We start from the raw sequence: 16,498 nt of genomic DNA on the forward strand, positions 1-16,498 counted from the left end.
CTGAAATTTTTCCATTTTTTCTTTTATCTTTGCATTTGCATACATCCATCAGTATAAAATGGATTTTAATATCTTGACTCTTTTTATTTTTAATTTGATTTTAATTTCAAATTAAGTTTAATTTCAATTGTCAATTTAATCTTAATTGTTTATTTTTACTAATGATTAAAACTCTAATCGATTTTTATTTCCAAAATGAATGTTAGAGTTGATATCCAAGTAATTTTAAATGAATTATAAATTAATTTGATTTTTAATTTGGTTTTTAACTGATTTGTTATTATTATTTAAATTGATATTTAAGTTAGTTTTGGATTATGCCTAAAAATCCTTTCCATTTTATAAACCAACTTCTCAATTATCCACATTTTATGTTCATTTGCATATCCATAAAAAAGGCAATAATGGCATAATAGGGCGCCAACAGCCACTGTTAAATATCATAACAAAAAAAAACAACAACATGTATGGTGGAACGCATAATAGTTTGAGAAAAGCACTTGGAGCTCTTAAGGATACCACAACGGTTTCATTGGCTAAAGTCAACAGTGGTTACATAGAAGGGACAAATGAATTGGTCGGATTTCACAAATATGATTATGGTTTTCAAATTACATCAAGATCATCATTTATAGAAATCATCATATTCATCAATCAAAGGTGCAAGCCCTTCACAAACAGCACATATACCAAGCGGGCCTCTGTACTCTTCTCAAACATTCCAACCTTTTCAGGATCCACAACAGCACCCTCACTCATAAGCACTACTACAACCAAGTTATCTTGCTGCACAGACATCTTGTAGTTCATCGTCTCATATACAGTCACACCGTGCACAAGTAAATGGTCCCAATATCTCATATACGCATCTTCGTTCTCAACTTCATTTCTCCCAAGCTGAACCGTAAAAGATGTTGAGGCCATGGATGTGTTCAAATTAACCATACAGACAGAAGTAGGACAGTAAACATAATTGCTGCAATCTTAATTCTTTGAAGGATATCTCAATTCTTTGTAGCATCATATGCAAGTGGGACTCCTTGATTCCACGTACTTCCAATGATGCCGATAGAGCATTAGAACCCTCTCCAAAACCACCTGCGATTTCCACCAAGCCAACAATCAGATCAGGTGAAAACTAACATCAGGCGTTAACAGATTCAAGAAAAAGAACCGGCTTGACATTGACAAGCACACATACCGCTTCATGGAGGATCAGGTTGGTTTGACAGATGATTACTGGCCACTCTATGCTGTTGCCGGCGGTGTTGGGACTGCCCTTGGATGGAGTTGGTTGTTGTTGTTGGGTTCGCGTGCTATCCAGATGATGAAGGTGTCTGTCCACATTCTTACCACTTATCTTGCTGTCATCAGTGTTTTGTGTTTTTGGGCTCACCAGTTTTTCTGGGGTGTTGTTTTTGCTATTGGAGCAGCTCAGCAGTTTTTGTATATTATATCTGTCATAGATAGACTTTCATTTACGATGTTGGTATTGCAAAAGGCTGTACCTGGAAAAAAGTGGATATAAATCCATTGGAACAAGAGCAAACTTGTTAATTGCTGCTGCTGTTGGGGCTGTCACAGCCGTTACAACTCAGCCCTTGGATACAACCTCTTCAAGGATGCAGACAAGTGCCTTTGGAAAGTCTAAAGGACTACTGAAAACTCTTACCGAGGGCTCATGGAGTGATATATTCGACGGCCTTAGCGTTTCCCTGCTTCTGACCTCAATGACTGCAATTCAGTATACAGTGTTTGATCCGCTGAAGCAGCGAGTGCCGACGAATAAACAATGCACCGCGGATATGACTGTGTTTGTGCAAAATCTTCTACAGCAGATGCAAATTTCCAGTTCCAAGCCATTAACCTGCAGAAAACAATGAAGATTCAATTTGAATGACCAAGATGATTAACTTGCACAATACCGCAAATTTTCGATGTTTCATGCTTGTCTTTGGTATTTTCTTACTTCCCATGTTCAAACTGTGACGAACACAAAGAGGCTTTGAGGATTGTGCATTCGAGTCAGTGCTGAATCAGGAGTACAGTTGCTAGTGCAGAAGCATTCTAGAGAAGAAATTTCATTGTCATTTTCCAAACTCAAAGATGGAACCATGAGCATTCAGAGGTTGTGGCAAATGTACTGGGTGATGTTTTCCTTGAGCTAAAACAACAGGAAGTGCAGCAAATTCCCATTGAAGTCGCACCAACAGGGTCGTGCAAAGAATCGAAACAGATGTTCAAAATTTTCACTGCGGTAAAAGTTGAAATAATCAGTCAAAGTATTAAAATCCGAAATACCCAAAATGGGATCAAGACAAAGTTCAAGAAGAAAGGTTATGTTCAGATTACCTTTCCGAGTCCAATGATCAAACAGGGCAATCATCTCTGAGCATCAAAAAGCAACCCTGGAACTTTCTCCTTTGGAACCTTTGAGCATCAATCTGAACCCTAATCTGGGAGATAAATAGGAAGCGGAGAGAATGAGTAGAGGATTCGAAAAAACACGAAGGAGAAAAGCGGCGAAAGCTTAAAAAACCCTAAATCAAAAATTTCAAAAGCAAAAACCCTAGTCAGAAAGAGGATTCAAAAAGAGCGGCGAAAACTTCTAAGCAAAAAACCTAAACACCACGAACATACCTGGAAGAGGGAGGCGAAATAGTGAAGCTTTAAACTCCATCATCACCGTAGCCGCAACCGAAGGTGAGATTCTTTTGGCTTGAATCTTTCTGGAAGTAGTTGTTAGAGAGAGTGAGACGAAGAGAGAGTGAGACGGAGAGTGAGGCGCAGGAGAGTGAGAGAGCATCGCGAGAGAGAGAGCGGCGGCCGTTAGGGTTTTCATCAAAGGAGGGTTTTTTTCCTTGTATTTTAGTTCAGGCGGGTCAGTTGAGTTCCGACCCGGAGCTCCTAACCCGCGTCCCAAGCCCAAGGGTTTCCCATGTAGGCCATTCGTTCGTGGGCCTTTTTCTTTTTTTATTTTTTTTATTGAAATTTCTTCATTTAATTTGTGTCTTATTCTGTTGGGTGAAGATTTCTTCTAACTAACCGCCTTTGGCCTGGTGGCTGAGACTCTTCCCATCTCCCATTAGGTCACCAGTTCGATTCTGGGCTTAGGCATTCTGTTCTCATTTTATTTATTTATTTAAGATTTAATATCAATTAGGATTTGGGTTAATTAGATTTTGTAGGATATAATTAGAAATTTAAATTAGATTTAGGTTTAGAATAAAATACTGATTAATTAGGATTTTTAAGTTTGATTAGGTTTAATTAGGGTAGTCCACTAGTTTCCTATTTATTAGTTTTTTTTTTGGTTTTTAAATTCTTTTTTTAATTTATCTTAGTTTATATATTTAAGTTAGTTCTAAAATAATGATTAGTTAGTAAGTGGTCTGGTGGAGGGGAGTGACTTCTAGATCTTTAGTGTAATGGGTTCAATTCCCCTAGGCGTAGTTTTTTTCTTTTAACATTTTCTTTATATTTATGCTTTATTATTCATATTTCCTTTTTTATTTATTGTTTAATAATATGACTTGTATTTTTCTTTTAATTGCATCATTCATTCAAAACCATTTTAAAATTATAAAAATCATATTTTTCTCGATTCAACGTCGAGCCCTTTTTCACACCCTTGTAAGTCGATTGCTTTTTAAGCATCGCCATCAACCTCACATGGCTTACTCTTGGGCCTTCTTACAATGAGCTCTTAAGCAACATCAACTTAACTTCCAATAATTTCAAACCTCGGTACTTTATTTGTTTTAATTTAATATTCAAAAATCATTTTCTTAATAAAGCGTGAAGAAAAAGGTTACCCGGATGTAATGTCCAGTCGTAATCCCGAATATTAGGCTCAAGCTGTAAGAGCTTGTAAGCCATAAATATTTGTCTTCTCTCCAAAACACCTGTAAATATCTCAAACCATCTTCTTAATAAAGCGTGGAAGAAAAAGATTACCTGGATGTAATATCCAGTCGTAATCCCGAATATTAGGCTCAAGCTGTAAGAGCTTGTAAGTCATAAATATTCGTCTTCTCGCCAAAATATCCGTAAATACCTCAAATCACCTTCTAAATAAAGTTGGAAGAAAAAGGTTACCTGGATGGAGTGTCCAGTCGTAATCCCGAATATTAGGCTCAAGCTGTAAGAGCTTGTAAGCCATAAATATTCGTCTTCTCTTAACATTCCAGATATTCAAATTGTTTTCTAAATAAAGTTGGAAGAAAAAGATTGCCTGGATGTAATATCCAGTCGTAATCCCGAATATTAGGCTCAAGCTGTAAGAGCTTGTAAGCCATAAATATTCGTCTTCTCTTTAACACTCTAATATTCAAATCGTTTTATAAATAAAGCGTGAAGAAAAAGATTATCCTGGAGGGAATATCCAGTCATAATCCCGAATATTAGGCTCAAGCTGTAAGAGCTTGCAAGCCATAAATATTCGTCTTCTCTTTCACACTCCAAATTCAAATCACCTTCTTAATAAAGTTGGAAGAAAAAGATTGCCTGGATGTAATATCCAGTCGTAATCCCGAATATTATGCTCAAGCTGTAAGAGCTTGCAAGCCATAAATATTCGTCTTCCCTCCAAAACATTCATAAATATCCGAATCATTTTCTTAGCAATATTGGAAAGAAACAGACTGCCTGGGTGGAATGTCCAGACGTAGTCCCGAGTATTAGACCCAAGCCGTAAGAGCTTGTAGGTCATAAGTACTCGTCTTTCAAAATTCCAAAATACCTAATTCCTACTTTAATACTTTTTCGATAAAGATGGAAATGGAACATGGTGTATACCGTGCACTCCTGAGGCTAGGATTCGAGATGTATATCTCGCTCATCCAAGTTCTCGCCATCACTCAAAATACATCCAACCGATCAGACTCTTTTCTCGCCGCCGTGCGATTAATCAAAAACCTTTTCCATAAATGAAAGATATATTGTCTTAAGTGATATAAAACAATGTTTCGGCCACGATTGTTGAATAGAGATAAATGACGCTTTTCCGAATGTAGATTTATAAATCCGTTCGATGTGTGGTATGCGTCCACTCCTCATCTGTTTTGGGTAAAACAATGTTTTCGTCGATTAATACAGTATAGCTTTCGCTAAAATCGACTAACAAACAAACATTTTTCTACCCAGAACTACGTAAGCCTTGATTTCTCTTTTGAGATACGTAGGAGCAGGATTTGTAAATCTTGTCAGGCCCACTAATAAAAAACTTAGGTTTAGTCCTTCGTTAAAAAATCCTAAAACATTTTGCTTTCTTTTATTCTTTCTTTCCCACCTAATAATTTGAAAAGCCTAATATTTCAAACTAACATTAACGCACACAACTGACCTAATGGTTCCCGTTGAGTACAACGGACGTGAGGGGTGCTAATACCTTCCCCTTGCGTAATCGACTCCCGAACCCTGATATTGGTTGCGATGACCATATCTTATCCTTTCTTTTGTCCTGGGTTTTATCGATATTTCCCCTTTCCTTTTTAGGAATAAATAAAGTTCGGTGGCGACTCTGTTCAGTCCATCATTGCGAGCGTGCGATCGCGCTTCGCTTTGAAGTTGTATCCCCATAAATCGAGGTGCGACACGTGTCATCCTTATCCAGTTCAATATTGGGCCCGTAGACATTTATCCTGTTATGCAGGATGGGCAAATTCCATCTAGGTCACTCATGTCCCTCAGCATGCTTCGTGGAGTACCCATCAACTGTCTTTATGGTTATCCAGTTACGAACAACGTTGGATCAGCAATAAAGCACTCGACTCCACACCTAGGATCCATAGTGGTTTCAGGTCGAAGAGTGGAATACACTATTATCACCATGAGAATAACTTATGACACTTTGCATAACGTTCTATATAGTATTCTCATAGCGGGTCAATCCGGTATAAATATTACTCCTAATATTCATACCTATGTTTAAGACTTGATAACTCTTTATCCATGATCCATGAGATGTGATCATCAGTCTACAAACATAATAGTCTTAATGCTTTAATGTTATCCCACTTCACACTAAAGCTCGACTACGGATACTTTAGGAATAGTGTCCTTATGTTCAATGTGTTCTCATGATTAAGTCACACTTAATACATTAAACGGACTATCTATTCCAGGGACTTTATTAATCAACCATAATAAAGAGAATGCCTTTTATTATTCGATACAAGTACCAAAATGTATTGGCCTCTAGGGCTTACACCAACAATCTCCCACTAGCACTAGAGCCAATCAGGCATACCCCGTATGCCCATTGATCTAGTATGGCCATCATGCTTCTGCTGCGCAAGAGGCTTTGTCAGTGGATCAACTATATTGTCAAGTGTAGGTACTCTGCATATTCTCACACAACGTCTAAGTATGTGTTTGGATCGTCGGTGAGATCTAGGCTCCTTAGCTTGTGCGATAGCACCATTGTTATCATAATAGATACCAATGGGATCCACAATGCTAGGGACTATGCCAAGTTCACTAATGAACTTTTTGATCCAAACAACTTCTTTTGCTGCACTTGAGGCAGCAATATACTCGGCCTCGGTTGTAGAATCAGCAACTGTATCTTGCTTTGAACTTTTCAAGCTCACAGCGCCACCATTTAAGCAAAACACATAACCATTGGAATCATTCATATTAAAGCGTCTCAGCACCTTGTCTATGTACTCTGACTCAGGCCGAGCATTTTATGATCTATCTCTATAGATTCTAATTCCTAATATATAGGCTGCTTCACCTAGGTCCTTCATAGATAAGCATTTCCCCACCCAAGACTTTGCTTGTTGCAGGGTAGGGATATCGTTTCCAATAAGTAATATGTCATCTACATATAATACCAGGAATACGATCATGCTCCCACTAACCTTCTTGTAGACACAAGGCTCATCTTCGTTCCTGATGAATCCATATTGTTTTACTGTTTCATCAAAATGAAGATTCCATGAGTAGGTCACAAGCTCATCTTGATCCATGAGTAATACATCACCTTGATCAGATATCCATATATCTCAGGTAGGTGACGTATCCTGCCTGACCTACGCTGGTCTTGTTCTACTTGAGCAGGTTGCTCTTACACAACTACTTGTGTTTCCTGCTCCAATTCCTCCATAGGTGTGTCGATGCTTTGTGATTCTTGAATTTCTTCAAGCTCTACTTTCCTCCCACTGGTTCCTTTGGAAATAAAAATCCTTTTCTAGGAAAACTCCAGTTCGAGCGACAAACACTTTGCCCTCAGAAGAATTGTAGAAGTAATACCCTTTTGTTTCTTTAGGATACCCCACAAATAAGCATTTGTCAGATTTGGGCTCAAGCTTAGTTGAAATTTGTCGTTTCACATAAACCTCGCAACCCCAAATCTTTATGTAAGACATATGTGGTTTCTTACCATTCCATATCTCATATGGTGTCTTCTCAACCTTTTGGATGGAACATGGTTAAGTGTGTAAGCTGCTGTCAATGTCCTAAAAGGAGTATGGAAGATCGGCGTGACTCATCATGGATCGGACCATGTCTAACAGGGTTCGATTTCTTCTCTCAGATACACCATTCCATTGGGGTGTTCCAGGAGGAGTGAGTTGGGATAGTATCCCACACTCTTTCAGATGGTCATCAAACTCTAGGCTTAAATACTCACCACCTCGATCTGATCGAAGGGTTTTAATATTCTTACCTAGTCGGTTTTAACTCGTTAGGTTTCACCGTTTTAGTATTAATGTTATTATTAGGCATTTCGAGATCAAGGACATACAGTCCATTGCTCATTTGTGCAGTAGCATAGAATATATCATTCAAATAAATTGAGCAACAATTGTTCTTTATTATAAATGAAAAACCAAACTTGTCCAAACAAGAAATGGAAATAATATTCCTGCTAATTGCAGGTACATAATAACAGTTCTCTAACTGAATTATAAAACCACTAGGTAAAGTCAATACATAAGATCCTACGGCTAAAGTAGCAACCTTTGCTCCATTGCCAACTCGTAGGTCAACTTCACCTTTTGCCAAATCTCTACTCCCTTTCAGCCCCTGCACATTTGTACAAGTGTGAGAACCGCATCCAGTATCTAATACCCATGATGCAGAAGTAGATGAATTAATAACAAAAATACCTGAAGTTGAAGTCTCTACTCCATTCTTCTTATCTTCCAGGTACTTTGGGCAGTTTCTCTTCCAGTGTCCGGTCTTACCGCAATGGAAGCAGGTGCCTTCTTTTGCTATACCTCCATTAGGCTTCAAAGCATCAACGGTGGGTCTGGGTTTGGCAACTTCCTTGCCTTTCCCTTTATCACCCTGCTTGGTGGGCCTTTTGTTCTGTCTCTTTCCATTTCCGATCATCAGAATGGACTTCCCTTTTGACTTCAGATTCTGCTCGGCAGTTCTTAACATGGCGAGCAGTTCAGGAAGAGATTTGTCCATATCAATCATATTGAAATTTAGGACAAATTGACTGAAACTATCTGGCAACGATTGCAAGATCAAATCAGTCGCAAGTTCCTTTTCGAGGGGAAAACCCAATCTCTCAAGGTTTTCCACATACCCAATCATCTTGAGTACATGGGGACCTACAGGGGCTCCCTCAGTTAACTTGCTTTGGAAAAGGGCTTTTGAAACTTCAAACCTCTCATGCCTTGCTTGCTCTTGATAGAGCAGCTTCAGGTGTTCGATCATATCGAACGCTGACATGTTCTCATGTTGCTTTTGCAATTCTGAGTTCATGGTAGCTAGCATGAGACAAGCAGTTTCATTGGCATCATCGACATGCTTCTTATAAGCATCTCTTTCTGCCTTAGGTGCAGAACTAGGAGGTTCCTCTTCAGGAACAGGAGTCTCCAAGACATACAGCTTTTTATCATGTTTGAGGACAATCCTCAGGTTTCGATGCCAATCCAGGAAATTTGTCCCAGACAATTTTTCCTTGTCAAGGATTGATCGCAAGATGTTTTAGAGGTGTTTGTTGTCATGGTAATCTACATAAGAATTAAGAAAATATAAGTATCATTGACATATTTAATTAGGCCTTTAATCAAATATGCTCCCACTATTTTACTCAAAACAAATGACCCTCATCATTTGATTCGGAAAATTCCGTTGGAAGATTTTCTAGTGGGTCGAGATCCATATTTCACTTCGTTCTAAGTCCGCGTAGGCGGATTACACAAAACTAGGTTATTTAGGTAGGAACTCCTTCCAGTTGTATCTCATACAACTCTCGAAAATTTCAGTTGGGTGAATAACTCCTTATTCCAATCCATCATATGGATTATTCCCAACTCTTGCTTCTAAAACATATATGATCTTATTATAATTAAGTTTGACCCATTGTCTTAGCAGTTGGATATTACAATTATCCCATCGCACCTTACTAATATAGAACATGCACCTCGCTTTGGCGAAACCTACATTATCCGATACTAGTCTTGATGAGTGCTAAAACTTGGAAGGCAAACATATATAATATCATCATAATTTGTTTAGTTAAGTTTGACCCATTGTTTTAGCAGTTGGATATTACAATTATCCCATCGCACCTTACCAATATAGAACATGCACTTCGCTTTGGCGAAACCTACATTATTCGATACTAGTCTTGATGAGTGCTAAAACTTGGAAAGCATAAACTTAATATTTTAGTTTGAGGGAATTGCAATTGTTATGATCTCACCGGCTTGTTTATCATATAAATCGTCTCTCACATGCATCAACATACATACAAACAAAATGAAACAGTTATGGCCCCTAGCGCAATTGTTCTCCCAAGCCAATGAGAGAACCTAAGCTAACCTACAACGATCTAAGCTTCTCCAAGCAAGATCTTCAAGGTTGTCCTCCTTTAATATTGAATTCTTCTCTAAGCTTCTCCAAGCAAGATCTTCAAGATTGTCCTCTTTTGATATTGAAATCTTCTCTTTCTTCATAACATTGTCTTCTTCTCTTTCTTCATAACATTACATTCCAGAAGAAACTCGTTTTACATACGAGGGATTGAGATGAGAAAAGAAGTTACATTAAGAGATCAAAAGGAGAGGCACGACACGCAGGTCGTATTTAAAAATCCAAAACAAAATAAAGGACAACTAAGGCCATAACTGATCACCACGAGGCAATAATAATAAACACATTGTTATTATTAAATTTTAATTCCTTTAATTAATTAAAACCAAAATAAATTTCGGCGACCGATCACACTACGCAGAGTTAGCCGGTGGTTCCGCTGACCGATCAGCGGACGGGGTCAAGGGGCAGCGCCCTTGCGGGGTTGGAGGGGCAGCGCCCCTGTCCAAAATTTTAATGAACAATTCATTTGAAATGGACATTGTTTTGCATCAACACAACCCTTGCGTACTCAAAACAGAAACCCCACTCTGTGTGTGTGACGACCGTCACAAGGCATGTGATGACCGTCACGTCCTTGTTACGACCGTCACGGGCGTCACGCAGCGTGTTACGACCGTCACGCATCTTGTTACGATCGTTACGCATCTTGTTACGCTCGTCACGAATCCATCTTGTTACGCTTGTTACGCTCGTCATACGAGCTTCACGCGGCCAAGATAACAGACTTTGAAACAGTCAACACGCTCGTCACACGAGCTTCACGCAGCCAAAATAACAAACTTTGAAACAGTCAACAGACGTGTTCCAAAAGCCCTAAATTCACAACTCTTTGACTCCTTGACGGCACAACCCTTGCGCCGTCACCAACCCTAATGCGCCAATTTCAGACCGTCAAACACACCTCGATTGTTGATTCAGTATGATTGATCAACAGGTCATTGCTTCACCATACTAATGTCGGATTCCGAAGCAAATGACCATTGATCGCTCAAAGGAAAACAATCATTTAGTGTTCGAATGAACGAAACAGAAACAATATATCACATATACCGTATTTTGCATTAGGATTACTTATATCATATATAAGTTGATCGGTCTCAATTGCGTAACCTATGGACGATCGATGTATCGCTGCTTCACCATACTAATGTCGGATTCCGAAGCATAGTCAACATCAATCATCCAACTTATACACTCATGATGCCAAATTTAATTGCCCGTTTAATTAATTGATTCTTTCTGTCTTTTAATCATATTAATACAGAAATTAAACAGCTATCCGATTCATGGTTTCGTAAGTGGCTCTGATACCACTGAAGGAGAATTGCGGTCCAAAACGCAGCGGAAATTAAAATTTTCTCCTTTAGAGATCCTTACGAATGGTCATGATCAGTGATAGAATATTTACCTGTTATGACGGTTGAAACCTTTGGTGAAGATCTCTTCTGACGATCAAAACCCTTTGATGCAAATCTCTTGTGACGATCAAACCCTTTGATGCAGATCCACTAAACGATCACGAACGTTGAACGATGACAACGTCTCTACTCAGTCCACACGAACGGTTTCCTTCAATCTCAGTGCTAGCTGGTACGAATGAAGGCTTTGAGTAAGAGAGAGAGAGAGAGAGAGAAAACGAAAAGAATGCAACCGCACTTAGTGCTTCTGCACAAGGGTTCTATTTATAGAACCACTTGTGTGGGCTTCAAGCTAAAAGCCCACTTAAGTGTATTTTGGCCCATATCTTATAATATGCCCAAAATCACTTAAGCCCATGGTACCTTACCATATTTCGTATTCTACTCAAGTACACCGTACCTTACGATGTTCTATAATCCACTTAAGGGCACCGTACCTTACGATATTCCTTAGTTACTCTATCTCTCATCAATCCGTCCTTTGTGTGTGACCCTGTAGGTTTTCGCGGCGTTGGCAATTATATTAAATCATGTATTTAACATAATAAACAGTGAGCGGTATCTAGCAACACATCACTGCTATCCAAGACACGAAAATATCATGTGATCTGACAATTCCTTCTGTGATAATAATTATGTGTATAATTACCCTTTTGCCCTTATGTCTATATTGAACACAAGGTATAGACCGTGTCATCCTTGTCCAGTTCAATATTGGGCCCGTAGACATTTATCCTGTTATGCAGGATGAGCAAATTCCATCTAGGTCACTCATGTCCCTCAGCATGCTTCGTGGAGTACCCATCAACTGTCTTTATGGTTATCTAGTTACGGACAACGTTGGATCAGCAATAAAGCACTCGACTCCACACCTAGGATCCATAGTGGTTTCAGGTCGAAGAGTGGAATACACTATTATCACCATGAGAATAACTTATGACACTTTGCATAACGTTCTATATAGTATTCTCATAGCGGGTCAATCCGATATAAATATTACTCCTAATATTCATACCTATGTTTAAGACTTGATAACTCTTTATCCATGATCCATGAGATGTGATCATCAGTCTACAAACATAATAGTCTTAATGCTTTAATGTTATCCCACTTCACACTAAAGCTCGACTACGGATACTTTAGGAATAGTGTCCTTATGTTCAATGTGTTCTCATGATTAAGTCACACTTAATACATTAAACGGACTATCTATTCCAGGGACTTTATTAATCAACCATAATAAAGAGAATGCCTTTTATTATTCGATACAAGTACCAAAATGTATTGGCCTCTAGGGCTTACACCAACACATGAACCATATGAGTTTTAACCAAGTTGTACAACTTTGGTTCCTTCAAAGGATTGTGCACTTCAACATTAATTACTTTATCAATGTCTTCAGGTTTTGGATACTTGTTAGAAGGATCCAAAAATATCAAAATATGTGCATGTGACAACTCTCTCTTATGAAACTCAATGGTGTACATATCTAGAAATATATAAGAAAGTAAAAAGTCATTTGTAGCAATTTCAAACAAATTGAAAAGTAAGGGAGAGAAATAAAAACTTACATGCAAGCACCTTGCATAACACCCTCTTCTTAGTCAAATCTGATAGAAGCTGTTCAAACTTAATTTTAAATATCATCGATATCACATCAGGATGATCTTGTGCATTTAGTCCAACAGGTCTTAATATTCTTTGTATTTCAGGCCAATTCGAATTGTAAGTGAATGTTCTAAACAAATCAGGAAACCACACCTTGCTACAAATAAATATTCCATCATAGTCCAATTGATCCATGAACCTCCTCCTACCTACATAAGTAGAAGGCAAGACCACTATTTTTCCTGTGGTGGAACCATGAGTGTGACTTTGATCACCTTCTTCGTTAAGACTTTTGTACTTTGAAACCTTTAACTTTGGTTGATTTTCACGAATCCATTGTAATCTTTAAGACTTTAACATTGTGTAACCATCAATAAAAAATTATTGAAAAAGTCTTCTTGAAGCCAACAAAGTGTTAGCTTCACATGATCTGTTTTGGATGCGAAATGTCAACCACTTTCTAATTGTAAGTTTATTTCTCTTGTTGTCTTAAAAGATATTCAAGTCTCTATGAACTATGTTCGGCCTATAACCATCTTCTCCATAGAGAAAAATCAAAGGATATTGATAACTCAAATAACTTACATGAAGCTCATTAATTCTGTGTAGTTCTCCTCCTTTTGTTTACATGATTATATCTCTCTTCTTTATCGTGTCAAGATCTTCAACTATTAAAATAATAATTTCAAATAGAGTTGGTTGATTATATATCCTTCCATATCATAAATTAGTATGACTTCCGTAGGAAAAGGGTATAACAAAAATTAAGTTCATTTGAAGCTTTAGAGAGAGTATGACTTGTGTAGGAAAAGATAATGAAAAAAAGGTCCAAGTGGATGCAGTGTGAAAGGGCAAATTTATTTTTATGTCATAATTTAATTTTTCACTTCTCTCTAACCCTGGATTCTCTCATCTCATTTTCTTTCACGCTTCTAAGTTACTTCCACGCCACCACTGCCGGCGACGGAACAACCAAACCACCACTGCCGGCGACGGAACGACCACACCACCACCTTCAATCTTAGTCTCTTCCTTTCACAATCACGTGGTATTCTTCTTCTGCAACAGTGCACCATACTCGCTCATGCTTCCACCTGTGATATTGTGTCAATTTCGGGTGTGATTTTGCGTTCTACTTTGCGATTTCTTGTCGATTTAGAAGCATTCATCTTCAACATTGAAACCATTAAGGTGATATATCTTGATTTTAACGTTTTGTTAATTTAGGGTTTTTTTAAATTAGTGATTAGGATCTCTTAATTTTGTTGTTAAATTAGAATTCCGATAATTTTGAAATTAGAAGCTTGCATAGAAGCTTTTTAAGTTTTGAAAAAATGACATTATAGGTATCATAGTTTGTGACATGCATCTTTCACCTTCGCCATATAAGTATTTGATACTATTTCTCTCCAAGACCAGCTTGAATATGACCTTTGAGCAAATCTATCTGAAAATCGATTCGTTCTCATCTCCCATATTTTCCTTCATACAAAGTTTTGATGTCTCTTCACTATAACGACCCCTTATATCTACTATCTCTCTTAACTTCTAAAAGATTTACATATTTATTGATTAAAACCTTACACCATAATCTATTTGATTCATTTTAACTATACACAACCATTTTCTTGATGAAGCTTTGAAAAAAGGAAAGGAAATATATCACGAGAGCGGACAACACTGACTTTTTAAGAGCCACCATGTCCCTTATTGTTAAATTTTTTACTTGATCACCATGAAATTGTCCTTTTCCACTGTCACTACCACCGGTTGTAGTGGAATGTCTTTTAGGATTAACACACATCGGTGTTGTAGACTTTGTAATTTAAGCAATCAACCGTGAATGTTAACCAATCTTCCTTAACATTTATTCCAACAAGAAAGTTCTTGTTGAAATTCGTTTTCAAACCAAATACTAGTTCAAATAGCTTCAACATTGATTTCAAAGAGCTTGTGCAATTGAATTGAGAAATTAAAATAAATCATGATTATCGATAAACAAATATGAGAATCAATGGTAATTATGATTCTTTTCTATTCTTGCTCAAAACACAATTATACAATGATGATGTAACCGGAGTTAGGACCTCTTATATTCCAAAAAAATTAAAATCAATTGCTGAACATTTTTTTTTAAATATCAACTTAATACTAACAATTGTATTGTTTGCTATTGTAGTTTGCTCTAGTAGTATATATAGACTGTGTTTGGTTTATAGGTGATTTGAGCCAACTTAGTAGAGCCGTCAAATATGCCCTATATTTAAAAGCCCAAATTATTAAGCCCTATTAAAGCCCCAATATATTAAGCCCCTTATCATTGAGATTTATTTTAGGCCCTTTATATAATGCATTTTTTTTAGGCCCCATTGAGGGGCCTTATTTTATTCCCAAAATTTGGACGTTGAGTTTATCACTCCATTCATGTTCTGTGCAAAGCTTCCGCCACCGTCAACCAATTACACCGCCGTCGACTTTTCTCTATCACAGAAATAAAGGTACTCTTCTATCTCCATTTCTCTTTAATCTCTAGTTTTCTTAATATCAAATTTCATTTTTTATCTCATTTGAATCAACATGTTTATAATACTGCTTAATATGTACACTCACAAGCTGTTTGTGGAAATGCCTCAACAACTTTATACATGATATAAATTTGATTAAAATGCAATTCTGATGCTAAAGTTTCGATGATTAATTTGCCGTGTTTTAATCTTAGTGGTACTTTGAGTCATTCTGTTGCAAATTTAGGTTCTTTAGTTGATATCAGATTGGAGGGTAATCATATCAATGGCGTAGTGCCTAGTAATTGGACCAGTTTGATGAATATGAAATTGTTTGATCTGAGTAGAGCATTTTTAACAAAATTTAAAACACAAACTACCATTCCTGATCTTCATGTTCTGATATCTACACCATTTCACCCTGCCTATGTTACTGTTGAAAGAATTAAGAAAGCTAAGAATTTAGAGCTACTTTTGACTGTCGGAATTGGTTCTGATCACATTGATCTCAATGCTGCGGCTGCTGCTGGTTTAACCGTCGCAGAGGTCACAGGAAGCAACACAGTATCTGTTGCTGAGGATGAGCTCATGAGAATTCTCATTATGGTGAGGAATTTTGTGCCTGGTTACCATCAGTCTATTACAGGAGAATGGGATGTTACTGGCATTGCACATAGAGCCTATGATCTTGAAGGAAAGACGATAGGAACGGTGGGTGCTGGACGAATCGGGAAGCTTTTACTCCAAAGGCTGAAACCTTTTAACTGTAACCTTTTATATCATGATAGACTTAAGATGGAGCCTGAATTGGAGAAAGAAATTGGAGCTAAGTTTGAAGAGGACCTCGATACAATGCTTCCAAAGTGCGATGTAATTGCTCCAACAAAGTTACCAGATACTAGAGGGATTTGCAATCTTAGATAGACGCCTTTTGCCTCCAGAAAGCCACTGGCCATAGATTTTGAGTTCAAGTAGAAAATAAGGTGCTATGAAAGTGCACCAAATGGCAGGGTGAAGGGTTTGTTGTGGGGCTAGTTTAGAGGGTACAAAGATTGCTAAAAACATGCAGACAACCCAAGGGGCAAAGAAGAAGTTGATACGAACCGGATGGAAATACTCTCTTCTGAC

At 37.7% G+C, this 16,498-nt stretch overlaps 2 protein-coding genes and 1 long non-coding RNA gene across 8 annotated transcripts in view; 2 read left to right on the plus strand and 1 right to left on the minus strand.

The window, feature by feature from the left end:
* LOC127120730 (uncharacterized) overlaps positions 1–16,498 on the plus strand; it is a 50,816-nt gene that overhangs the window by 29,316 nt on the left and 5,002 nt on the right. For 2 of the 6 annotated variants that reach the window (XM_051051260.1, XM_051051259.1), the window contains exon 1: positions 13,613–14,057. The gene's annotated coding sequence lies outside the window, so the exon portion shown is untranslated. Of the gene's footprint in view, positions 1–13,612; positions 14,058–15,045; positions 15,365–16,498 lie in introns of those variants that run through there. The other 4 variants (XM_051051262.1, XM_051051258.1, XM_051051257.1 and 1 more) reach the window with 4 other exon arrangements.
* LOC127120733 (uncharacterized) lies at positions 584–2,781 on the minus strand. The gene is made up of 5 exons (XR_007803243.1): positions 2,641–2,781; positions 2,353–2,456; positions 1,673–2,252; positions 1,202–1,508; positions 584–1,098 (listed from the first exon to the last, which is right to left on the minus strand). It is a non-coding gene; the product is annotated as an uncharacterized LOC127120733 (long non-coding RNA).
* Positions 15,557–16,294, plus strand: LOC127123875 (formate dehydrogenase 1, mitochondrial-like). Its single transcript, XM_051054054.1, has one exon. The coding sequence runs from the start codon at positions 15,557–15,559 to the stop codon at positions 16,292–16,294; it is 738 nt and encodes a 245-aa protein (XP_050910011.1).

Source organism: Lathyrus oleraceus, chromosome 2 (genome assembly GCF_024323335.1).
Source record: "Lathyrus oleraceus cultivar Zhongwan6 chromosome 2, CAAS_Psat_ZW6_1.0, whole genome shotgun sequence".
Lineage (NCBI taxonomy): Eukaryota > Viridiplantae > Streptophyta > Magnoliopsida > Fabales > Fabaceae > Lathyrus > Lathyrus oleraceus.

Bases quoted from the DNA above. Each gene is read 5' to 3' on its own strand.
- LOC127123875 (XM_051054054.1), top strand. From the start codon at position 15,557: ATGATTAATTTGCCGTGTTTTAATCTTAGTGGTACTTTGAGTCATTCT.